Source organism: Xyrauchen texanus, chromosome 27 (assembly GCF_025860055.1).
Source record: "Xyrauchen texanus isolate HMW12.3.18 chromosome 27, RBS_HiC_50CHRs, whole genome shotgun sequence".
Taxonomy (NCBI): Eukaryota; Metazoa; Chordata; class Actinopteri; order Cypriniformes; family Catostomidae; genus Xyrauchen; species Xyrauchen texanus.
In genome coordinates, this window is record NC_068302.1 from 39,734,883 (window position 1) to 39,761,468 (window position 26,586).

General features: G+C 37.2%; 1 protein-coding gene across 3 annotated transcripts in view; it reads right to left on the reverse strand.

The window, feature by feature from the left end:
- Positions 1 to 26,243, reverse strand: part of pxnb (paxillin b) — a 40,497-nt gene extending 14,254 nt beyond the window's left edge. For all 3 annotated transcript variants that reach the window (XM_052094880.1, XM_052094878.1, XM_052094879.1), the window contains exon 1: positions 26,098 to 26,243. In XM_052094880.1, coding sequence (XP_051950840.1) covers positions 26,098 to 26,110 — 13 coding nt within the window. In that variant the 5' untranslated portion in view covers positions 26,111 to 26,243. The remainder of the gene's footprint in view (positions 1 to 26,097) is intronic.
- Positions 26,244 to 26,586: the final 343 nt, after the last annotated feature.

Consider the following 26,586-nt stretch of genomic DNA (forward strand, 5'->3'; position numbering starts at 1 on the left):
GTGAGAAATTAGCGATTTTTATATTCATTATACACTCACCTAGAACTTTATTAGGAACACCTGTACACCTACTTATTCATTTGATTATCTAATCAGCCAATCATGTGGCAGCAATGCACTGCATAAAATCATGCAAATATGGGTCAGGAGCTTCAGTTAATGTTCACATCAACCATCACAATTGGGAAAATTGGTGGCATGATTGTTGGTGCCAGACAGGCTGGTTTGACTGGTATAACTGCTGATCTCCTTGGATTTTCATGCACAACAGACACTATAGTCTCTAGAGTTTACTCAGAATGGTGCCAAAAACAAAAAACATACAGTCAGTGGCAGTTCTGTGGACAGAAACACACTGTTGATGAAAAAGGTCAACGGAGAATGGCCAGACAGGTTTGAGCTGCCAGAAAGGCTACAGTAACTCAGATAACCACTCTGTACATTTGTAGTGTGCAGAATAGCATCTAAGAATGCAAACACATCGAACCTTGAGGCGAATGGGCTACGACAGCAGAAGACCATATTGGGAACTATTTTTAGGACCATAGAGTTCCTAATAAAGTTCTAGGTGAGTGTAAATTTCAATACATCCACATAATTTCCCTTCCTTGTGATGCCATCTATTTAGTGAAGTGCACCAGTCCCTCCTGCAGCAAAGCACCCCTACAACATGCTGCCACCCCCATGCTTCATAGTTAGGATGGTGTTCTTCGGCTTGCAAGCCTCAAACCTTTTCCTCCAAACATAAAGATGGTCATTATGGACAAATTTCTCCAAAAAGTAAGATCTTTGTCCCCATGTGCTCTTGCAAACTGTAGTCTGGCTTTTTTATGGTGGTTTTGGAGCAGTGGCTTCTTCCTTGCTGAGCAGCCTTTCAGGTTATGTTGATATAGGACTCGTTCTACTGTGGATATAGATACTTATCTACCAGTTTCCTCCAGCATCTTCACAAGGTCCTTTGCTGTTGTTCTGGAATTGATTTGCACTTTTTTTGTTTGAAGGTAGGCATTAAAATGCATCCACAGGTACACCTCCAATTCAGTACACCTCCTATCAGAATCTAATTGGCTAAAGGCTTGACATAATTTTCTTGAATTTTCCAAGCTGCTTAAAAGCACAGTTAATTTAGTGTATGTAAAATTCTGACCCACTGGAATTGTGCTTAGTCAATTAAAAGTGAAACAATCGGTCTGTAAACCAATGTTGATTGGTGTTGTAGGTAAATACTGCTTTTTTACTACTGTATTACAAAATATTAATTTAGTGAAAAACTTGCCATCATTATTTTTTAACTAGATTTTTATTTTATGCATGAAACATTTTGAAATCTACTTGGCTTCAATGGCTGTTTGGTTGAAATTATGTTAAAAATGCCATTTCAGAACAATGACATAATTATTGAAAAATATAACGTATATCATCAATAGACTGAGAATATACAGTATATCTAATAAAAAATATATATATTTAAATTTGCTGTTCAAGCAAAGAACAATAATCATTCTATTCAATTAAAACACATCATGGGGTGTTAACTCCAACAGTAGACATGTGAACAAAGCCAAAAGTGTAAGAGAACCATGAACATCCATCCATTTTCTATACCCACTTATCTATTGTAGGGTGCTGGAGCACTGAGTAGCTCAATATTTCTCTCCTGTAGAGAGTGAGAGTGTGTCTAAACACAGATACTATGTTTGCATGTGCGAGTTCGTCTGGCATTACAACCTTTCTAAACATCTTCAATCATGTTGCTAAATACAGTCCTTTACCGGCAGCTATGCCAGTCCTGATGCCAGCTGTAGTACCAGGCACAAACGCACTACTCCCTCAAAGGGGCATTTCTAGCATAAATTCACTTTAAATCCACAACAGAAATGCATGCTGTGTTGCTTAAAAGGAGTGTCTAAAACAGACAGTTTCAGCTGTAAAATTGTATTAGATGAGCTGTTGTGAAACATATAAATACTATGCTACAGGTAACCAATTTTAGAGTGATTTTACAATGGTAAATGAGGTTTAAGGCAGTACTGTTACCGTCACAGTGAGCCTCCACATGACTTGTTGCTTTATTAAACTCTGCTTCAGGAACAGATTTGATATCAGCCTGCTCTGTTTTTGTCTCTGTGTTTTGTCAGCTGGCAGGTTAAAATGTCTGTTGTGATGGAGCAGAGAGCCTGTCAACACATCCACACCTGACTCTGATATTACCACATACACCACTGACCAGTGAGAGATCAGATTTGAACTAGTCCTGGACGGTATGACAATATACTGTGAGACTAGGGCTGGGTTTATAAAAAAAAAAAAAAAAATACATACAAAAAATGAGAATATTAAATATATTCAGTGCTGTTATATTCAACAACAATAACAAAAAAACACTCACTGCTCTTGGTTGTATAAATTAAGTTGCTTTAAAAAGATTTATTGTATTATAATTAGGGCTGCAACTAACAATTATTTTGATAATCGAATAATAAAATGATTATTCGGCTATTCATGATTATTCAGCTTGTGCCTGGACCTAAAAGGTTGTATTAAACATTGTTACTAACAATAAAGAAGAAAAATCATCATTTAAAAATACCTCTAAAAGGACATTCACTGAATTACAAGGAAAAAAAAAAACTTTGTTTAATTCAGTAAAACAGCCACTGCAAAAAGTCCTATTGATATCAAGTGACATTATAATTCAACACGTCACGAGCATGGGGCAGTCATCATTAACCTTTTCCTGCCCTGACAACTAGACAGGACAAGCACTGCAAATATTTTGATAACCTATCAATCTGTAGATTATTTCTTTGATTAACAAACTAATCAGAATTGTGCCCAATATTGTCCTTGAAATAATTAGTAAATTAATGTCTACATAATTGTGCGCAAATTGGTTTCAGTTATAAAGATTGTAAAATAAAGTGTAGATAAGACAAGCAAAAGTCATTAAAGTTTGAAAGCAGCTGAACAGTTTAAAGGTATACTCAGTAACGTTTGTCTTCGAGTCATCTTGGACTTACATTGACACCTAGTGGCTTGGATGCTGCATCATTTAAAATCAATAGTCTGTTTCTGATGCCACTGTAGAAATGTATTATTCACAGTCAGCCATGATGACTTTAATCAATGAGTGAAAGTGTCCAATAACAGGATGGATACTGAGATTAAGCGAGTAGTATTCGGCTGGTCATGCGATTCTAACATGGCCGCCCCCATGTGCGGACCCACTCCATGTAGAATAAAACAGCTTTTATAAGGTTACTGATATGACTGGAGACTTAATTTTAATGTGAGTGATCATGATTTTATACATATATCACAAAATTACAGTTCATGTCTTTTTAATGACGAAAACGTGCACCTTAAAATAACAAATGGGTCATTTTGTGTGAACTCAACCAGAAGTCCCTGGCTCAAAATGTACTCACTGATCATTTTTTACTGGTGAAATAAATACATTATTGATGATTAAAACCAAAATATGAAATGCCTTGGATCAATATCTACTGCGTAATGCATTATTTTGTAGAGGTTGGTCAAAATGACAGTTTTCATCAATGATTTTGGAGCAAAACAAGAGGTAGGTAGAGGTCTATTACTAAAATCTGTAGACTTCAGCACCGCTTGTTGCATTACACGCCAACGGTGAGACTCCAATAATGGGAAAAAGCACTTTTTGGTGTCGTTTTCCCAAAAAGCTGGAGTGCCTTTAACTTCAGAAGGATAAAAGCCATCTAAATATACTTTTGCATTCTGGTTCAGAACAAACTTTCCTTTTTGTAGCTTAATTTTTAAGGCCCTATATGGTTAAATCCCAGAGATATGAGGCTCTCAATGCGGCTCCATTCATATTGTTACATTTTTACTAATCTTTAATAGTCAAACCCAAATGTGGATCACATGGTAGCTAGTCTGAAGTAGATAAATAATATAGTTAAAACTGTATCTTTATTTATTCACGTAAAATCAATAAATGTCAGAATGTCCATTTATGAGAGTCTAAAATGACACTTATGATTAAGAATAGGCGACACGTGGCTGTTCAAAGGCCTAAATCGAGCTTTTAGATTTCTGCAATGTACATATGAATAGCTCTGGATTGCATCAATAGGGGTCAAAAGAACAATGATAATATTAAATGTAACTTCAACCAATAATTACATTTGTTGATGACTATTTTCATTATCAACTAATTTCTATAGTTTAATATTATAGTGTCACTCTCACTTACTCGTGCTCTTTTTGTAGCCAGATCGGTCTCTTTACACCACCATGCAAATGATGAAAACCTCAAGAGGATATATACATCAACTGTTCCTCACATGGCAGCCAGATACATTTACTCCCAGGATTCCCTTCCTGAGAAACGGCTGATGTCAGCAGAAGTGTGGTGGACCTCTGATGCCCACGCCTGTGCCTAATTTTGGCATCCTAAATTAATCTGACATAAAAAAAAAAATGCAAACTGATGTGACGGCTTTTCGAAATGCACAACAAAATAAGCTAGTGCCTGTCTAAAAAGATCCATGTATAACCAAGGCCATTTGCAGCATGGCAGCATATAGCCAGTCTATTTAAAGCATCAACTGCAAGTCACTGCGTGACTCTACAGGGCTCGAGAGGGCTCTACACCTGGTGCTACACGCTCACCAGAAACATTAAAACTTTAAAGAGGGCCTAAACTGTCCATTCCACACATGACTTCACCATTTCATTAAATGCACTAGTATGGATGAGTAATTGATTTCTGGCTTTCTAGGGGGCACACAGCCAACTACACCAGCAAATCAGAGTCAACCGTGCCACAATGTAAGATTATAGTGATATAACTTCACATGAGATTACTTTGGAATAAGATCAAAACAAAACGAACCTGAATTAACCTTTTAGAGTTTCAAGAAACCCCCCCAAAAAAAATTGATTTATATTTTGCATTAAAAAAATAACACCTATTTTGTATTCATCGGATTAGAGCAGTTTAAAAACATCGATTTTTAGATAAATCCTGTTTCTTACAATCCCAAATAAATCTTTAGAAAAGTTAACTTTCATTTTGCTCATGTAGATTATTATAGCTGTTAAATAAATAGCAATTGAACGGCATAGTTTGGGCCTCAGTTATTTATATTATTATTATTAATCTTTCTTAAGAAGGTTCCTTGTATAATTTAGAGCATTAGCTGAGATAATGTGTTTCATATACAAGTAAAACAGACACTAGAAATGAAATATACTGAAAAAAATCAGAAACTAAAATAGTATGGAAATCGGAATCAAATAAAATTAGGAAATCTATCGATACTCAGCATTACATTAGATTATGACTTATTTTGATAAACATTTTTGGGTTACTATTTTATGACAATTAAGCCAATTTAAATCCCCTGCTGTCAATATTCTAATTTAAAATTATTATATATTATAATTAATTTTGATAATAATTATATGTTGTAAAGTACAATTGTATCATACTTATTGTAAGAGAAAAAAAAAACAAAAAAAAAAACATCCACAGTCAGACATGTCTGTATATGTATATTTTGGATACATATTGATCAGCCACAGCATTAAAACCACCTGCATAATATAGTGTAGGTCCCACCAACAATCATGCCACGGTCCAAATCACTGAGATCAAAATTTTTCCCCATTCTGATGGTTGATGTGAACATTAACTGAAGCTCCTGAAACGTATCTGTATTATTTTATGCACCGCACTATTGGCTTATTAGATAATCGCACGGATGATTGTTGGTGCCAGACAGGCTGGTTTGAGTATTTCTGGGATTTTCACACACAACAGTCTCTAGAATTTACTCCGAATTATGCCAAAAACAAAAAACATCCAGTGAGCGGCAGTTCTGTGGACAGAAATGTCTTGTTGATGAGAGAGGTCAACAGAGAATGGTCAGACTGGTTTGAACTGACAAAGTCTACGGTAACTGAGTGGTGCTGGTGTAGTGGTCTAAGCACATAACTGGTAATCTGGTAATCAGAAGGACGCTGGTTCGAGCCCCACAGCCACCACCATTGTGTCCTTGAGCAAGGCACTTAACTCCAGGTTGCTCCAGGGGGATTGTTAAATCTAATAAAGCTAATTTCTGTACGTCGCTTTGGATAAAAGCGTCTGCCAAATGCATAAATGTAAATGTAAATGTAACTCGGATAACCGTTCTGTACAATTGTGTTGAGAAGAATATCATCTCAGAATGCTGTTCTGAGATGCGGGTTGGCGCTGTTTTGGCAACACGAGGGGGACCTACACAATATTAGGCAGGTGTAAGGTGATTTTTCATAACTGTATTACAGATCGTATTTTATTATTCCTAAAAAAAATCCTAAATTGTAATTTCTTCATGATACTTGCCCTATAACTCTAATAGCTCAACTAGGTGTTTTAATCCTGTTAAAATAATTAGAAGAGAAAGAGAGGCATGGCATAGATTAAAAAAAATAGACAGATAGATTACAGTTTGATTGTCTTACATGCACTTTAACAATTATTTCCACTGGAACACAAAGCACATATTCATTACAGCAGAGACAGGATATCCTGTGCACCGCACAATTGTCCCGTTGTGGGTGTAGCCACATTTGTAACAGCAAAAAAAGTCTATAAAGCCTATGAAAGAATTATGAGAAAATAATACTAAATAGTTTAAAAAGTTGCTGATTAAATGCCAATGATCTCAAAGTTAAAACCTGTACATAACACTGACTTTGTGTGTTCAATGTCTTCATGACAGTTCCAAACCACCAATAGGTGGCAGTATTGAGTCTTGGAATAATTAGGGTCCCACATATGTTTTAAGCTGCTGTTTATGAAGAAGGTACCAGAGCGGTTAGTTAACATGATTAAGAATGCAAACAAGAATATGAAGCCAAACTTAAACCCAATCCACTGCACTGCGGGAGTCCACACTATCCGGACACATACTCGGTTAGCGGCGTACAACCTGATACATCTGCAACATGTTGTAAACAAGACCAACTGATATTTTCCACCTTTAAGGAAATCAGCATTCTTCAGGGGCACTGAAGGTAAAAATACAGTAATTAATACTGTATAATGTAAAACACAAGTTAAGATCTATGAATAAAATCTGTCGATTACCAAATCAAATAATTTCAATGTTGCAAAAACATACAAATCAGAAACGTTGACAGAAATGCACTCACAAAGGAAAATGTTCAACGATTGATGGACATCCATTGTAAGTACTGTCAACACTGAGGAATTACTGTCTGTGGTTATTGACATCATGCAACAGATGATGTTGAACCCGAAATATTCCTGCTTTAAACTAAAAAACACTTATGTATTTTTAATCTAGCAATATTACGGTCATTAACAGCAGTTGATTTAGAGTCAACAGCCACTTTTACCCTATGGGGCCAGGGCAAGCCAGGGCTATCAACTGGCCAACATCCTCGGACCTTGAGCTGTAGGACCAAAATCAATCTGCGTTCCCACCATTGGACCAAAAGCCCAGCAGCTGCCCTGGTGCCAACGTCACACACCTCGCCCATTTCCCAAGCAAGAGGGAAGTTCAAGCTGAGGTATCATGTTGTTATCTTGTTATCTAAAATATCCAGTTTATATCGAATGTAAACATTAGCTATCTAGCTAGCGAGTTAAGTTAGCGTTGACAACTCACCGACTGTAACTGTCATTATGTCCTGAGTGGTCTCTCCACAAACAGTGGGATGTACCAGCACATCGCCTATGAAAGTTCAACAAACCACATGTGGTGATGGGAGCATGGCCGAGCGACATCTGTGGAAAGCGAGGCCAGGAGAGGAAGAACGATAAGGATTGACACCTGTGGCAAATTACCTCTAACAGCTGTTTTGTGTTGCAGTGAGAGCTGTAGGGGGTTAAAAGGGCTGTCCAGACTGCCAGAGGAGAGAGAGACGCACAGAGCATTGTTTAAGTCTGTACATTTACGCTGTGCCGAAAAGAAAACCTTTTGATGGTACGCTGATAAGTGTGTAAAATAAAAGAATTACGTTGGGCATTTACCCGGCCCTCGCTTTCACCTTCTAGAAGAGAGCAGAGATGTGTCACGCCATGGAAAGTAATTTCTTTTGGCACCGTTTTTCCATTATGCTTTTTAACAGATTTGTACTGTGCCCACATTTTTTAAAATAATTTTTTCCCCCAGAACCTGTACCGTTGTGCGCTAGATACATAACCTTGCAAGTTCGGCGAAACCTCACCTTTGACATTGAACCAGCCTCAATCCCCAGTTGGCCTTGTATGGCCCAAGGGTAATCGGCGGTCCAAAGGCCATTGTTCCCGAGAAAGCCCAGAGGAGGCACGATGAAGTTCCGGAAGTGACCGTGGGAATGCATAGGGTTGCCACTGTGTATGGTATCACTGGTTTTAATTGGTACAAGGGACAACATCGGTGTGAAATTTTAAACTGGGTAAAAGGGGGAAACATTATGAATTGAAATTCCAATATCAATACAATAGCCTAATGAATGGCTTAATGTTCTTAAATGAAGAATAGTTGCAACCCATGATAAATTAACCTAAATAACGCAATGAAAGCCACATATTCTTATCAAAGTATCAAATTACACCGGCGCACTGACAGAAGACGTTTAATTGCAGGTAGCGAATATAATGTGCATGGTGGGTAACTGTGGGCAACTCTATCAGGTTCACTTTATATATATAGCCATACATCAGTGATTAAATCATAACATAATACAAAAACACATTCACCTCAAACCATGATTTATATTTTAGTTCATTTATCATTATAATTATGTTTTCATTTATAATTGTTTTTAGAGCTTAATTTGTATTTGTAATTTTCCACATGAATGATGGTAAATGGAAAGGTGGTTATATATCTTTTTTTTTTTTTTTTGGACCACCTTGTTATTTTAATTGCTTTTTCATTTCGTTTTAAGTGCAATTTAAATTTATAAATTTCTTTGGGTTAAGTTTTTAATTTAAAAAAAAAATGTAATTCAAAATCACTAAAACAAGAATATTCACAATATTATCAGAATATTCCGATCCCTCAGTTGACGATGTTATTCATGATGCATTTTTTTTTATACAAATATTGTGAACATATTTCTTGCATATCGGCCAGCCCTAGGAGGGTACAAAACAAATGTATTCACACACATTCAATGTCATTACCCTTCTGAAGCAGCTAAACTGGGCACTGCAATGAAAGGTAATAAAACGGCAACATTACACCCACAACAAGTGATGTATTTGCCCAGACAATGTAATACCCGACCAGTATCCCATGATGGAGAGAATCATGGTATGAGATGAAGTAGGTTCGTTGCCAAAGAGATGTTGCCCTTCAACACGGTTGAAAAGCCATCTTTCAAAAAGTTGTACAACACACATTTTAATTGCACTTTTTTCAGTTTCATTTGAATTTTTAGTTAAAATAAATAATAAAGTTCAAAGTTTGAAATCAAGCTTCCTTGCGTTACTGTGTAGGCTATTGCTTAATGAAAATTACCCATTAGTACAACTTAGCGTCCAACCAGCGGTAATACCAGTGTTAGTTGGTATGAACAACGCACCGGTGTGAAAATTATGATATCGTGGCAAGTATACACTCTACAAACCGCAAACCATTGCACAAAACCCCCTCTGAATACCTTAGAACTCACATAGCAACACCATGGGAACAACCCACAACACACTAGCAATGTAACGTGAATGCACATTATATAAATAGAGGCCAGGTATAGCATTAAAATCCCCTATAAAGGGAGCATACAGTAAAGTGTTGTCTCCAGAGCTCTTATTCTAGATCTCTCTAATCTTATTATTCCTGTATGGAGTGGTTTCCCACTTTATCTCATTCCTACTCGGATTCTGAACAAAGAATTCCACACATTCCATGAGAGAGCTGCTGGAGAAAGACTCTATAGAGAGAAAGAGAAGGCAGGGGGCGTGTGGGCTGGACTGCGACAGTGCGAGTGGAATGTAGCTCAAACTGTCTCACAATAGCTGGAGTTCAGTTTCATCCAAACAACACCCACTTATATTTAAAAATAACATGAGCCGTGAAAGCACCATACAGCCCAAATGCAAGACTGCTGGGTAACGATCTCCATTGAAAATCAAGCCCTGATGTCACTGTACAATTGGATCAAAGGCCAACAGATATTTGAGTAAACACTTGTTAGCCACTAAAATGATGTTGTCCAATGTCAGCATTTCGTTTACACAAATGACAGACAATGAAATGCAGATGTGCAGAATGAAAGCAAACTTCACAACTGTAGGCCACGTCACCAACTCCAAAACATTTCTAAATCACAAAACCCATTAAAACAAGACTTGTATATGTGATATATTTCAGCCTGATACAATTAATATATGTAGCCATTTGTACGTTAGTATTTGTAACATTTAAATGTACATTTGTATGTTTGGATAGACACAAAAATGTACAACATGGACATTTGAGTTCAATCACCTTCCCATTATGTTTTGACGGTTAAACTACACTCCCCATGATGCACCTTGTTGATCACACACACCTGTTCCCAATCCTCTGATCTTTGTTCCCCGCTGTTCCTTGTTATGTCTTTAGTTCCCATTTGTAAATATAGCCCTCATGTTTCCCTTAGTCTATACCGGTTCTTGGTAGTTAGCCTGATAGTGTATTATGTTATTTTAGTCAGCAAACTGCTGTTATGTTTGATTTTTCCTTTTCCTCCAGGGTTTTTGTTTCATCTTAGTTCCCTCTTCATCTTGAGTTCCTTAATAAATCGTTTCTGCATTTGGATCCCCTCTCTCTCGTCCTTCCCAGTTACATAACAGGTAGTGCAGAGCACCGACTCAATCCGGTACCAGCGCGCCGTTTGACTGGCACACAACTGCTTTAAAGTGCTCATTTTGAGCATGTGCTGTTACTCTTACACTGAAATGGACATATGTCCTAGTGTGAATTATTAAACCAATAAAGGCTCCGGTAGGGAAGGAGGTATTGCCAAGTGAAGGAGATCAAGTACCTCCGGGTCTTGTTCACGAGTGAGGGGACAATGGAGCGGGTTCAGTGCACTCACTCCATCGCACCATTGTCACAAAAAGAGAGCTGAGCCGGAATGCAAAGTTTTCGATCTACCGGTCGATTTTCATTCCTACCCTCACCTATGGTCATGAAGGCTGGGTCATGACCGAAAGAACTAGGTCGCGAGTACAAGTGGCCGAAATGGGTTTCCTTAGAAGGGTGGCGGGCTTCTGCCTTAGAGATAGGGTGAGGAGCTCAGTCATCCGTGAGGAGCTCGGAGTAGAGCCGCTGCTCCTTTGCGTCGAAAGGAGCCAGTTGAGGTGGTTTGGGCATCTTGTAAGGATGCCGCCTGGACACCTCCCTAGCGAGGTGTTTCAGGCATGTCCAGCTGGGAGGAGGCATCGGGGAAGACCCAGGACTAGGTGGAGAGATTACATCGGATAAGCGGTTGAAGATGGATGGAGGGATAAAGGTTGCAACCTCAATGTGGAAGAGATACATACTTTGAATGTATAAAACCGAATGCTCAAACATATTGAGGATCATTCACGACACGTTGTATCAGATGACAGAGCAGAGCACTAATCTACTTTGAACCATGCAGCAGATGTAAACCATATTTTATATAATTAAATTACCGAATCTGAGCTATAATCTCTCAAATTTATTTAGCAACAGAGTTGACCCAAATGCTTAACAGTAAAAAAATGACTACACACAACCACCAGTAATCTAAAACACAAAATACAAACACTCCAAATCCAGTGTCCTACACTTCATTTGTCAGACTGAGGCCAGTGTAAACAAAGTGCTTCGCTTCTGCTGGGAAGCACACAGGACTGATTAGCATTTACAACTCAAATGTGAAGAGGTCATATGCATTTTTGACCACATTCGTATGTGTTTTTTGAAATCAGATCATAAAGTTTTAGACCCCGTTTAGACCTGTATTTAGTGCTGAACACATGTGATCGGATCACCCGAGACACATCTTAATACCAGGTGGAAACGGGGCCTTCAAATTGTTTTTGCACACTAGGATCAATTATTTTTCTAGTGCTATAACTTTTGATTTCTTTGTCGTATCAACAGCATTTCTCAGTTACAGTTGACATCATTGAAACCAAACAAAAGCAGTTTTTTGGAGCCACCTTATTTACATCCACAGATATACAATGACAAATCTGAAAATGTTTAAAAAATAAATAATAAATGGAAATATTTTGGCTCAAGTTTTATTTTATTTTTCAACAGTTTCTGTTTCTCAATTATAATCTATATAATTAAAAATATGAGGTTTTCTTTACAATAACTATGTTTTCCTCCAAGGATATTTAGCAAAAACGTTTTAGCGCATCAAAATATAGCTGATGGAAACGCACATTATCGCTAAAATGTCACAAATGTCGACATAATATTTTTCCGTTTAACTCAAGCGCATAAACTCTATGTCGATCAAATGTCGCGGAAAACTGGTTTGGAAATACTTTTTGTCAATAAAATTGGCATTAACGCAAAAATGTAGTGTCACATGACAGAGTTTACCCCAATTGTTAGCCTGTGTTACCATGACGACAGTATCGAAAGCCAATTTGTTGGACGTGATTATGGATTGATCTTTACAGCATATAGAGACGATCTGCAAACGGGACACTTCCAGGAGTGCAACACAAATATCTCCTGCACACTGAACAAATGAATGGCCACTGTTTGTGATTGATTTAATCGCGGTAGCCATCCGTTTATTTATTAAAGTTACTATTCCACACCTTTCAAATTAATAGACGGCAGTCGTAGAATTAACCCACAAAATATAAAACATATCATTTCTGTGCACAAAGATGTTTTAAATTAAGAATAAATACACAATACTAGGAGGAAAGCTTCAGCTGGCTTTTTTTATTTAATTTTTGTAACACTTACAGCCCAATTCTATTAAATTATTGTTTAGTTTTACTTTTGAAAAAATTCCGGCAAAATTCTCTGTATTAAATTAAATAAATGACCAAACAAAAAAAGCATTAAATTAAATCAATTACCAAACAAAAAAAAGCATTAAATTAAATCAATTACCAAACAAAAAAAGCATTAAATTAAATCAATTACCAAACGAAAAAAGCATTAAATTAAAAAAATTAATTACCAAACTAAAACAATTCAATATATTTTTATGCCTTTTCTTTACTCACTTATATTAGCCGCACCTGGTCCTGTAGATGAATAAAGTCGGCTGAATGACGTTCTCAGAATGTTCTAGACTTTTCTAAAGACTATCAGATCTATTTGTCCAATGCTGAGTTCACTTTCAGAAAACGAGTTTTTGAAAATTTTTAAATGTTTAAATACTTTAAATCTAACCATCTTTACCTCGGATCACATTTACTGCTTCAGGAAATGTTAATTTGCATTATTTGCATTATCTAATACATTTGAGATGATACTCAAGATCAGTTGGTTGTTAAAAGTTGCTGGAGAAACATGCGGGACATGATGCAGTTGTGATGGCGATGCTTTTGATTAGATTATTGTTCAAAATATTGAATATCAGGAATGTATCATATGTAAACCCTGATATTACACCACATCATTTAGTTTTTCTTTAATAGCTGTGCACACCGCATAAACACATCGATTGATGGTCCTTGTACCGAGACAGAAAGTTTCCGCCACTACTTTTGCCGGCAGGTTGCCAGCTTGAACAGGGCCATGACGATCCGCTTTCGGGTCGGAACCGGCGCCAACCTGAGATATGCGCAACATCAGGACCAATAGTCCAATCAGAAGGGCAACTGTTCCCATTTTTTTTTTCTTCTGATTGCTTTTATTTGTTAATTAAAATGACAGTAAGCTGATTAATTTCAAAGAATTGTCTCAATAATCTCCCCATTTTACCCAAACTTCAGAGGAAAAATTAGGGACATCTGGGAGGCGAATGAGCGATAAACACATTTCTGAACGGAAACGGCTTCAGGGCAGAAATCTTATGCTACAAAGTGTTTTTTTAGGCACGACGTCATCACGCACACCATTTTTATCGATAAAAGGCCATTTGAATGGAAACGGGCAGAAGGTGGCAAATGTCGCCCATTTCTTTTTCCACATTTTCACTTTGTCGATAACAAAATTGCGCGAAAGTTGGATGGAAACTAGGCTACTGATAACAAACACTTGACCCTCGTTTTTTAATTGTGTAGTATAGCCACAAAAGGTCAAAATTATACATCTAAACAGGATTAAAATCAGAGACCAGATTACAGGGTTGGCCAGTGTTGCAAATAAAATCACACCTAAATTGTAATTTTGGATATAACTTTAAACAGAAAATTAGTAAGCAATTTTTTTTACATTCAAAACATGTATAATATTTATGACTTGTTGACATACTACTGAAACAGTAACAGTGTGTATTTGAATGTTTATGGACATCCATTGATTTGTAACTGCCTCACTGTAAATGTATCATTTTTCCGAGTTGAAAAGATTTTCTTTTGTAATCAACATTATGCAACAAATATTGTCGATTGAGTTTAACTTGTATTGAACCCAAAACATTCCTTGAAGTGTAGATTAGGTGTGTAAATATTTCTGGTGCCACTGTATACAACTTTTTGGCCGCAATTTCCAAAAACCGTACAAAATTGCGATATTACCCAGATACGAAATTCCTCATACCATGACATAAAATTTGAACTGACTGTAACTACTGAGTTCTGTATAGTGTGAGTAGAGGCCAAACTCTGCCCCTTTATGACTGGAGACCAGAGGCCAAAGCTGGCGACCTCACTGACTGAAACTCAACACCGTCTAACCGAACGTACTCTGATATTTATAACAGAGATGCGAGAGGAGGGGTGTGAAGGGGAAAGATGAATGCTGGTCAGAGAAAGAATAGAGGCACGAAAGAAAGCCAGATATTATTACAAGACAGCCGTGAGCCAAAAAGATGATACAACGAGATCAAACAGAGGGGTCATGGACGCTTGCGGAGGAGGTGGATATGTTTTTAAAAGCATTCCAGCATGAAACATGGTAAAGACGGTTGGTGGATTTGACCCACCCTGCCTGAAAGTCGACACTTGGAACCCAAAATAAAAGCTCTTCCCAATGGGACGTCAAGCCAAACCGACTGGGGGTCCCTTGTCTATTCTGGACACCAACATGTATATACACAAAAGTGAGGTCAAATCTGATTGGCTAGTTATTTAGACAAGTGCTGGCTGACTCTCTGCCTGAGTTCAGCATATTAAACCTGGAAAAGACCCATGGTAACCAAAAACATCCCGAATAAAATCTAGCGAAAGACTGATATTTCGGACAGGCTGATTAATCGACTGATTTATTTGTCACAAATCGCTTTTATTATAACATTCCTCATTTGAAAGTCGCTTTGGATATTAGCACCTGCTAAATGAATAAATGGAAATGTAATAAATGTCAAATTTGGCCATGTTGATTAGTAAATATCACGTAACATAAGTGTCCTTTTTAATTTGAGCAATTTTGTGCATAATGTATATCAGGCTTCGACGGGCCCACACAGAATATGTTAACTTCTTTAAGATTTAGTCCTTGAAATGTTGGCTGAGACTTCCCTTCTTACTTTAGCGCAGGGTTGGCAACCTATGGCATGTGTGCCAGCACTGGCACGTGGAGAAGTAATCACTGGCATGCCAGCAACGGAGATTACCCCTTTGCTTGGTTTCGAAAAATGTATGACATAATATAAGATATATTGACGATTCCACATAATTTTGTGATCAGTAATCAAATAAGCAAATTTGTGACATTAACTCATTTTGTGGAAAAGGACAGGTTTTCTTTCATTAAAGCACTTAAAGGGTTTGTTCACCCAGAAATTTAAATTATCCCATAATTTACTCATCCTCAAGCTATCCCAGTTGTATATGACTTTCTTCTTTCAGCCAAACACAATCTGAGTTATATTCAAATATATCATGGCTCTTCCAAGCTTTATAATGGGAGTGAATTGTACCATAGATTTTGAAAAAAATAGTAATATGGCGAAACATTTTTTGACGTTACTTTACTTTCTAGACATCAACAGTGCTAAAAGTGCCTGAAGTTGAAGAAACACCCCAGCATTAAATCTGGTCTTTTCTATAGATCTCTTTCACACTCACACACACACACACACACACACACACACACACACACACACACACACACACACACACACACACACACACACACGAATACATGAATATATGTGACAATCGGAACATTTTACACAGGCATCTCAAGGGAATATCTCCCAAATTCAGTCATGTGGGAAGAATTCTGTTGTAGTTATGAGTTCTGGAACATTCAAGGCCATCAGGAAAACAATCACTGCTGTGTCTCGGGCCAGACGCCCTGCCAAAGAGGGAGAGCGGGGGTGGGATGGGGGTATGAGTGATTTAAAATGAGGAGGACACAAAGAGAAGAAGCATAGGCCAACAGAGAGTGGAACAGAGCTGGTTAATCTAGATCACCTCATAACAGGAGGTAAACACATGGCAAAGCCACACCTTGATCACCCTCTCGCCTCTCAAAGATCATAATTGAGATGTGATCTGGAAAAGAGTTATAAGTCTCTCTACTGATGAAAGCTGGTAACTTCATTAAGTTCATCTAAAAGTATTCAGCATGTCCTTATAAGAAAGTCCTATATATATATATTGATCTTCGGTCAAATATGACCTGGACATTTTTGGAACAGTTTTTGTGAGAATCACCCACACACCAACAGCTCAGAGTCTTCACTGGGTGTAAAATCTGTCTGGTTTGGTGCAGCTACGAAATCGGACATCAGAAGACTACAAAGAAAAGTTTGGACTCCTGAGTGGATTATTGGTTGCTCCTTGCCCTCCCTTCCAGAACTGTATACTTCCAGAGTGAGGAAAAGAACCGGAAAAATAACTCTGGACCCCACTCACCCAACACACTACCTTTTTGAACTGTTGCCTTCTGGCCGACGCTTCAGAGCACTGAGCACCAGAACCGTCAGGCACAGGAACCGTTTTTTCCCCTCAGGCTATCCATCTCATGAACAGTTAAAACTGGCCCATTGAGCAACAATTACGTGCAGTACACAGCTTTGTCTATTTATATTTATCCAGCATACCCTACCTCTTCTGCCAACACATTCCCTTGCATCTGTATATACCAGATTTGTATTTAAATTTGCACTATGCATATATATGTATGTATGTGATTGTGTGTGTGTGTATAGGTGTATATATATATATATATATATATATATATATATATATATATATATATATATATGTATACATATATATATATATATATGTTTTGTGTATTCTATATATACACACTTTATTTTCTATTACATTTTTAATTATTGTGTTATTATTACCTCTGCTTGTTGCTGTATTGTTTGTGCACTGGAAGCTTCTGTCACCAAGACAAATTCCTTTTATGTGTCATACCTGGTAATAAAGCCGATTCTGAAATGTGGTCATAAAGCTCAATACAAAGCGACTTTCTCTCTCTGCTGGAAGTGAGGCGAGACCCTGAAGGCTTGGTCTGAAGGCTGGTCAGCACATGAACAGGGTGTGTGTGTGTGTGTTTGGGTGTGTGTGTGTGTGTGTGTGCGCGTGTGTTGGGAAGGGAAACTGACTTGGTCTGTGGTTGGGTCTTTGCTATGTCACTTTGCGAATCCTTTCTCTTTCTTTAAAGCTGAAGCGTGTCATTTTTCAACGCTAAAATACTTACTAATAACCCATCTTAATATGCAGAGACAACTGTAAGTAAACAATTCACGTCCTGATCAGCCCAACACAACAACATTGACTCATCCAGTGGCATCATTTTTGAAGCGTGACTATCTGCTTTTCCAACCAATAGCAGATTGGGGGGAGTGTTCTGAAAACTGATTATATTTGCAATTGTATTTATTGCAAATATAATCAGTTAGCTGTTAGAATTAAAGCGTTAAGGCATGCGATTAATTATAAAAGTTTAAAGGTTTCATTTTTCTTAATCACGATTAACGCATTTATCGTTAATACTGGTGTGAAGGGCGGAACCCTTCAGAGGTTGTTATCTCCATAAATAAATGAACCTCTGACAGTGCTTCCATATCAATGATAAAATGATGGAGAAAGGACCTCTTAACACTATTTAATATACAAAACAACCCCAGATCAAGTATTGTTCAACCCATGTAATGCACATTTAAATTACCACATAAGCACACCAAATCTTAACCATCACCAAAACACAGAATGAAACGTTTTTGTTTGCAAGAGCTTTTCTTAGTGAGCTCAAAGCGACACTCGACGCTGGCGTTGCCACCCTGAAGCGAATCATGAACACAGCTTCACGATTACTGGAGGAAAGTGGATAGCCACAGTCTACCGACAGATTAATATTGTGGAGGATGATGTTTAAGGGATTTAATGCACATTGCAATGAATTTGCAACCTATGTGGGGGCTAGTAATTTCAATAATTCAAACTCACACTTATGATGCGTTCAGACCAGAAGTGTCGAGAGTGTCAAATCGACCAGAAGTCATTCATTTTCTATGGCATCCAGCGTCTCTCGCGGTGAGATGTGGTGCGTCCGTGGCCGGCACGTCTTGGGCATTAGAGGAAAGTTCAAATGCGGGTAACATTATGGTAATGAGATTTGACGCGGTTCGGCAGCAACCTATTGGAGTATAGAAGTGCTCCGCTCTAGCGTAGTCTAGAGAACACAACAGTGTAAACTTTGGTTCCCACTAAACATTAGTGGGAACTAATGTTCAGACCTCTAGTCTGAACGCAAGGTTAGACTTTGGGAAACGTTTAATGTTACTTGAATTGGTGCTATTTTAGGTCATTTCTATCTTTATACTGTGGAAGTCTTTGTTTGGAAAATGTACATAAATATTGTTACATATTGTTTTGTTTCCTTTCCTAAGATGGAAATAAATTAATTTAATTTGACAAGAAAAGAAGTATATAGTGTCAAATTTCAGCACTTTTAAAATCTGCGACAAACTAAAAACAATTATGAGATTAATCGCGATTAAAAATTAGAATCGACTGACAGCACTAATACAATGCAATTAATTAATTAAATAATTTATTTTTAATCAAAACAGTACACTTCTGATTTGTCTGCCAATTTCACAGCACTTGTTCAGTTTTGGTCATAATGACTACATGCATAAAGTAGAGCTTCTCTTCTTTCAAACGGATACATATTTTGTGTTGGTCAAGACTGTAGCTGTTAATATTTTGGCGATAATGATTTTTCTCGTGGTCCCATCGGCGGGCTAAAGGTTTAACTGAAGAATCAATGGGAGTGCTTTTATCAAATTATAAGCTTTACATTTCTGCTTGTAAACCCTCAAAAAATAGACTCCATTCACTTCCATTGTAAGTGCCTCACTGTAACTCACAATTTAGCTTTTTGTTTTTGAAGAAAAGGAGCGACGAGTCTAAAGTAATTTTTTTGGTGGTAATCAATCAACAATATGCCACAAATTATGTTAACTTGTATTGGACCCCGAATATTCCTTTAAGTTTCTTATGTTATATTTTTCACAACCGAGTAAACCAACAGTTTGGATTTGAGTGATATTTGCCAACTAGTATTGTGAAAGGGGATAAGGTGAATCGAGTTCTCCAGGCTGTGGCTGAGTATGCCAAAACCAAATTCTTTAAATGCATAAACACACAAATCGGCATTGTTCTGTTCTTCACCGCAAATTACTACCTTGACGACGTGAGCAATGATGCACAGATGAGAAGCTTGAACAACACCTCCATTGTGCACCTGTGTCTAGTGACCCCAACAATCTCTTTAACAGGCAGCATGTTTGTGTGAGTGTGTGTTTGGATATACGGCCCATTTCTGCAGTGCTTTATAACACTGACGATAGAAGAGATTTCAGAGGTTTATATGAATTCCTCTCATTCTCAGGGGACCTGCGTTGGGGTCTGGCACTTTAGTAAACACTATGGCTTTGTAATGTCTAATATAATCATGGGCTATGTTGGGAATAGCAGACAACCTTACAACTTTAACTATTTCTGCAGTATGCAGCAGCAGTATTAATACCGTGCACATTTTCCGAATGGAATACACAGATGATTTATAAAATGTTTCCAAAATGTACAGTATATAACAATTTCACAATACAGCTTCACGTGACTTGAGGTCACGTGACAGTTTAATAGTAGGCAGCACATATACTCTAGAGCCCTTGATTTCTGCGAATTGGAAAACACAGATGGCATCACCAAATTGAGTCATAAAAATAGAATGCAAATGAAAGTTTGCCTTCACAACATTTCAGTTATTCATTTTAGACGAAATTAAAGACAATCTGACAATGAATCAAATTAAAATTGTGATAAGTGGTAGACTAGTAGGCTTTTCTTTTCACATATGTATACTTCATCATTAAATGAATAAAATCACCCAAAAATGAAATTTCAGAAATCATTTTTTTGGGCAAACTACCACTTTAAGAAATGGTTTATGACATCATTTGCAAAACTATGAATGTAAAGTTTGCCTTCACAACAGTCTAATTCCACTACTTGCCTCTAACGAAGCTCATAAAGAATTCAAAAGAACAGCTGGCTGGAAAATCTCCTCTCATTTACCCTTTGACCCTTGTGTGAGTCAGTTCCTGCAAACGGAGGGGCTGGATTTCCCCGTAATGGCACCGCTGTGTGATGTGGACCGTTTTAGGACAACACCAGCACATACAAACACAGTGATTGCATGCACTGCTCCAAACCTCTGGGTCTTCACCAGGACAGAATGAGACAGCCGGGTTCCAACTCTGAACACAATCAGGTCTTTCTCTAGTTTGGTAGAGACTATCGGGTTAAAATAGTGCAGCACAACAGCCTACACTGAACTACAGCAATCAAATCTCACAACATCAAATAGGAAAACATCTGATTAGTGGTGCTAAGGCAAGCATCACTATACCTATTGCTCATTCTTAAAGAAATATTACAGGTTCTATACAAGTTAAGCTCAATTAACAGCATTTACAGAATAATAAAGATTTCCACAAAAATTTAAATAAAAAAAAATTATATGTTTTAGATAGATAGATGGATAGATAGAAAAATAAAAAATGTCAGGTACAGTATGGCACTTACAATGGAAGCGAATGGGACCAGTCAGATTCTTGAAAACAAGAAAATTCACACAGATTCAAGAGTATAGAGATTTCCAAATCAGGGCCCATGGGCCAAAGTTGGCTCATGATGACCTTTGATTTTGCCTGCCTTGCCATATATGACAAGAGGAAAAAAAAATAAATAAATAAGTCTGTTTGATTTTTGGCCCTTCGTAGGAAACAGTATGGGCACCTCTGGTAGAGACAAACGGGCAAACAAGAGCCATAGCCATAAATAAACACCAGGATTTCATTGAAACTTGAGGGTGGACTCTTTTGACTTGGGCAAGCCAGCATTAGCACCTAGAGCAAGACTGATTGTGGCAGGGCGGAGGGCGGGCTGGGTCGTGATTCTACACACCCGGTCTCTTATTTGGCTAATCAAGCCTCCGAGAGGGATAAAGGCTGACTGTGGAAGATGGTGCGGGAGAGAGAGATCGTTTACTGACATGTCCGTCATGTGTGTGTGTCTTTTGTTTAAGTGTATCATAAAAATTATTATTTATATTGCCAAGCCGGTTCTCGCCTCCTTGTCCGTCTAAATGCCTTTACACTGATATATGGATTTTACAGATTAATCGGAGCCGATAGTTGATTTTTGGAACTTTGTTATTTACAAAAAATCTATGCCAAAAGTTTCCAATAATATTAGTATTTAGTAAATTGTATAAAAAATTTTAAAAAATAAAAATATCTGGTGAAATGTGTACATATAGTGTATGTGTGTGTCTATATATATATATATATATATATATATATTAGGGTTGTCATGATTCCATAATCATATCTTATGATACTATACATTTACATTTACGCCTTTGGCAGATGCTTTTATCCAAAGCGACTTACAGTGCACTTATTACAGGTACAATCCCCCCGGAGCAACCTGGAGTTAAGTGCCTTGATCAAGGACACAATGGTGGCATCTTGGTGGTGCTGGGGCTTGAACCCCCAACCTTCTGGTCAGTAACCCTGAGCCTCAACCACTGAGCCACCACTGCCCCCGCTATACCAGCTAAACTATCATGTGATACCACACAATAGTGTGTTTATTCTTAACATAGTTTGTCATAGCAAAGGTGGTGCTTAGAAATTCCACTTGTTGCTCCAGAAGTGGTGAAAATAACTGATGGATGAACAGGGAGAAGGCTCAAATGGACTAACTTGTTACCTAATACATTCTTTGTTTGATGTAGAAAAAACACAAAATATTCGCTGCATCAAAACAGCCAGTTCAAATGGCAAAGGCTTTAAACATTTATTCCATTATTTCTGTTATAATTTGAATGTTGGCAATATAAAACTAAAGATATTGTAACGTTGAAAAGACTGTTTTGAGCAGCGGTTTCATTAATATGACCGCTTCAGCACGGGTCTCCTGGTAAAGAACAGCATGAATGCAAATTACACACACCAGTTTAAATCGCACTACCCCCAGACCATAACAAGGAAGATTCCTGAGAAATGCAAGCTTGCAGTACCACCTGTTCACTCCAGAGGGCAGTCATTGAAACTTCAGCTGTGTGGCAATGCGCAGTTTATACAGTGAAGAAAACAACCCTTCAGTAGAACAACACAAACATGCGTTACGTTTTTGCGTTCAAAACACTTGGAGTGCAAAAGTGAACTACTGGATCTCAAGATGTGTTTAAAGACTGAGTATTAAACTATATTTAACTTGACACAGTGAATTAAACATTTTATGTTTATGACGCAAAGCACACGAGATGCTACACAAGCATGTCTGATGCAGGTGTAAATTGACGGTCCTTAAACAAGCCCTCATAATAAATCCCCAACTGATTGATAAATTCACTTGTGTAATGGATTGCTGTGAACTGTGTGCCAATGATTGACTTATGATCAATAATATGGTAGGAAACAATACATTGTATTCTAAAGCCGCTTTTTGTATTGTCTTATCAATGATGGACTAATTATCTGATTTTTTTTATATATATATATATATATATATATATGAATCATTTTCAAATATTTAAAGATTACTAATGTATAATTATTTGATCATTATATATTGAATTATTGTTATATGAGGGGCTTTCTCAGCAAATATTTGTATATGCGATTAATCGCGATTAATTAATTGGGACATCATGTCATTAATTTGAATAAAAATTTTAATTGATTGACAGCCCTATTATATATAAACACACACGGTGTCAGTCGATTCAAATTTGTAATTGCAATTAATCGTATAATTTTTGGTAATCGAGATTATTCGCAGATTTTGAAAGTGTTGAAACTTGACACCATTTATGTACTTATTTTCCGAAGAAGTACATAAATTAAAAAAAGCATTTATTTCAGTCTTAAGAAAAGTAAACAATTGAATCCTTTATTAACATTTTCCAAACAAAGCCGTCCACAATATTATCGACAGAAATGCACTAAAATAGCACCAATTTAAGTAACAATAAACTTTCAACTAAGTCTAAGTGGTAGTTTGACTCATTAGTCTTTTTATTTATTTTTTTGCATTTCTATTGCAATGGGCATTAAATCTCTTAAACTCTCATCCTCCACAATACAAATCTGTCAGTAGACTGATTACTATTGCCACCACATATTGCCAAATCATTAGCCAGTTCTTGTTTTCTATAAATAATCACATGATTCTAATGAAGTTCTTCCTGTCAGTCACACAATCACAGTCTGAAGGCGTCAGAAATGCCCAGGCTCCATTAATCACATGGAAATGTGTTTCTGTGGCAAAGGCCATCGCTTGTTGCAGTATAAGGCTGTTAGAAAACGTTACGCCTCCAAATCAGACTGTCAAATGTTTGCAGATGCTCTCAACACTGTCAATTCTTACTCCTCACTATCTGAAGTTCACAACGGTTTCGTAGTTACAATGTGCAGCAGTAGGCTACACCAACAGTACTCCATAAAGCTTATAAACATCTGATATTATCTGCTCATGAAGATCATAGAGGACATCAAGGCTGTAAAACAGAACAGTTTTGTGGATGGTTGCCACGGTGTTAAAATGTGGTTGCTAAGGTGTTCTGATTGGCTACTTAATGGTATGGGCCAAGTCAAAAGAGCCCACCACCATGTCTCTGATATTCTGGCCTCTAGATATGGCTAAGGTCTAGGGATGGGCGATACCACTTATTTAATTTTCGATCGATACCAAGTACTTTTATGCCACTATCGCAGATATCGATTCCGATACCTCTATTAAATTGAATTTTTACTAATTATTTGGATAAAATTAAATTTTTTTTGGATAATTAGTTTTTTAATATTATTTGGATAAACTTTATTATTACTTAAATGTTTTATATTTTTATAGGCCTAAACAGAAAATTATTAGGCTGCTTTGTTTACCCTTTAAAAATGAGTAAATTAAGCCACATATAAAAACTCAAAATTCACCATAGATATTATTATATGGCTACTATTACTAAAACCAAGTTACCATATGGATACCACAGAAATGCTGTAGTAAAACCATGAATAATTGTATTGAAACCTTGGTTACTGCCAAAAGAAGAAGAAAAAACATGGTTGCTACAGTCGTGGTTACTAGTCATGGTTAATACAATATTGCATCATTGAAATCCATGATGGCATTCAAAGGGTATCATTTATTAACAAGGATTACAGATCATTATCAATGTTTTAACACCTCTGAATTTAAATAAACCTGTAAAAATGGTCAAACAAGCCCTTTATATTACATGTCATGTCTAGGTTTGTCATTACTTCATGAAAACACTGCTCCCTCTTTGAACGAGCGCTGTCTGACTGCAAGTGTATTTTAGCATTTCTGCGCGTCAAGATGAGCGGAAGAAAAAATAGTTCATGTGCCATGAAACAATTCGCTCAAATAATAATTTTTTCCACTTCAAAGCTTATGAGATCCATTTTAATCTTCATGCAATATCAATAATAAGATACTTTAGTATCGATCCGCCCATCCCTACTAAGGTCCTTCTTTCAATGTAAGTCTATAGGATTTGTTTTTCACCTGTTGTATTGTCCACCAGGTGAAAATTGTAAATCCATAAACAGTTTTTGTCTTTTTGGAGCTTGACTGCCCCAGTCCCCATTGACTTTCACTGTATGGAAGAGAGCAGCTCAGACATTCTACTAAACATCCAATTGATGTTCCAGGGAACCAAGTACATCATATGGGTTTGGAACAGCGTGAGGGTGAGAAAATGATGACAGAATTTAAATGTATTGGTCATTTTTTTCCTTTTTAAAGAGACAACTGACAACAAATCGCACATGAATTTTATATAAATAAAGCTCCTAACACAGTCAAGAGCCATTACACGCCAAATAAATGAATCCAAAACCCGTATTGCATCACTTCTCCAGACAGAAAGCTGTAATCAATGGCTCAAAAACAAGTGCTGTATAATCGCAAGCAAATGAGCTAACAGTTATAAACAGAACATTACAAGATGGGTCATTTGTGTACATAGTTTGACAGGTCTATAATAACTCAATACAACAGCCTAATCAGAATGAGTGACTGCAAAGCAAATAAATGTGCCTTAAATTAAACGCAATATGCAAAAGCTTATTCAACATACACAGCACCATTTTAAATGGATACATAACCTAGTCAACTTGGCGACGATTTTTATTTTACGTTCAAACACTTGTTATATTCCACCTCAAGTATTTTAACAGGCTCGATTTTCTCTGTCACTCGCTAAAGATGTCAGTGTTACAGCAAACTAACGGCGTGTCGGCAAGAATGGAACGTGAGGAGTTACAATGTATCATTGAGACGCCGCGTTTAATGAGAATGTGAAAGTGTTACTTTGTATCGCTGATTCTCTCCGTTAGCTAATTGGCTACAGCAGTTAGCCCCTCTCTTCTGTTTCCTCCGTTATTTATCCAGCTATGTTGGTGTCTCGTTGCAAACAACATGTGGGAATATGCGTATTTTGTTACCTAGATCGTCCATGTTCCTGGCTTCCAGGGGCGCTTAATTCCTATATCCGAATCTGGAAAAGAACGAGTCCGTTACAACAGCACAAGTTTGTGCTGAAGTTGTCCTGCTGTTGTAAGGAGCAGGTCTAGGAGCAGGAATGGACCCCCTCAACACATCAAAGAACAGGGAAACTTATTTCACTAGAGCGACCTCTACCGGCTAAAGAGCGCAACACAGTAAACAAGAGCCACTCATTACATTGTATCCAGGGTTGAGGGGGTTACATTTAAAGTGGATTCCACTACAAATTACAGAATACTTGCTAATGTAAATGTAATTTGTAACGCATTCCGTTAGATTACTCAAGGTCAGCAACGTATCTAAATACTTTGGATTACTTCTCCAGCACTTTTTTCAGGTTTTTTCACTTGTTTTGACTATACAATGTGTCAGTACAGTAAGACAAATTCCACATGTTAAAAATAAAATCTCTGGAAAAAGCCTAGATA